Source organism: Pteropus alecto, unplaced genomic scaffold (assembly GCF_000325575.1).
Source record: "Pteropus alecto unplaced genomic scaffold, ASM32557v1 scaffold102, whole genome shotgun sequence".
In the NCBI taxonomy this organism is placed as follows: Eukaryota; Metazoa; Chordata; class Mammalia; order Chiroptera; family Pteropodidae; genus Pteropus; species Pteropus alecto.
Genome location: NW_006432224.1, coordinates 1249690 through 1250127, shown reverse-complemented (window position 1 = coordinate 1250127; position 438 = coordinate 1249690). Strand labels below are relative to the sequence as shown.

The 438-nt window shown below is 69.4% G+C and overlaps 1 protein-coding gene across 1 annotated transcript in view; it reads left to right on the top strand.

The window, feature by feature from the left end:
- The window catches only part of LOC102889630 (neuronal acetylcholine receptor subunit alpha-7), a 99486-nt gene that overhangs the window by 75119 nt on the left and 23929 nt on the right, over positions 1-438 (top strand). Inside the window, exon 10 of the mRNA XM_015585697.1 lies at positions 327-436. Within this exon, the coding sequence (XP_015441183.1) occupies positions 327-436 (110 nt within the window). The remainder of the gene's footprint in view (positions 1-326; positions 437-438) is intronic.

Genomic DNA, 438 nt, shown 5'->3' with positions numbered 1-438 from the left:
GTCGCGGGGGTCGTGGAGGTCTCTGGGGTCATGGAGGTCGTGGAGGTCGCAGGGGTCGTGGAGGTCGCGGAGGTCGCGGGCGTCGCGGGGGTCGCAGGCGTCGGCCTCACCCCGCTCTCCCTGCAGCCCAGTACTTCGCCAGCACCATGCTCATCGTGGGCCTGTCCGTGGTCGTCACCGTCATCGTGCTCCAGTATCACCACGCGGGGGTCGTGGAGGTCTCTGGGGTCATGGAGGTCGTGGAGGTCGCAGGGGTCGTGGAGGTCGCGGAGGTCGCGGGCGTCGCGGGGGTCGCAGGCGTCGGCCTCACCCCGCTCTCCCTGCAGCCCAGTACTTCGCCAGCACCATGCTCATCGTGGGCCTGTCCGTGGTCGTCACCGTCATCGTGCTCCAGTATCACCACCACGACCCCGACGGCGGCAAGATGCCCAAGTGGGT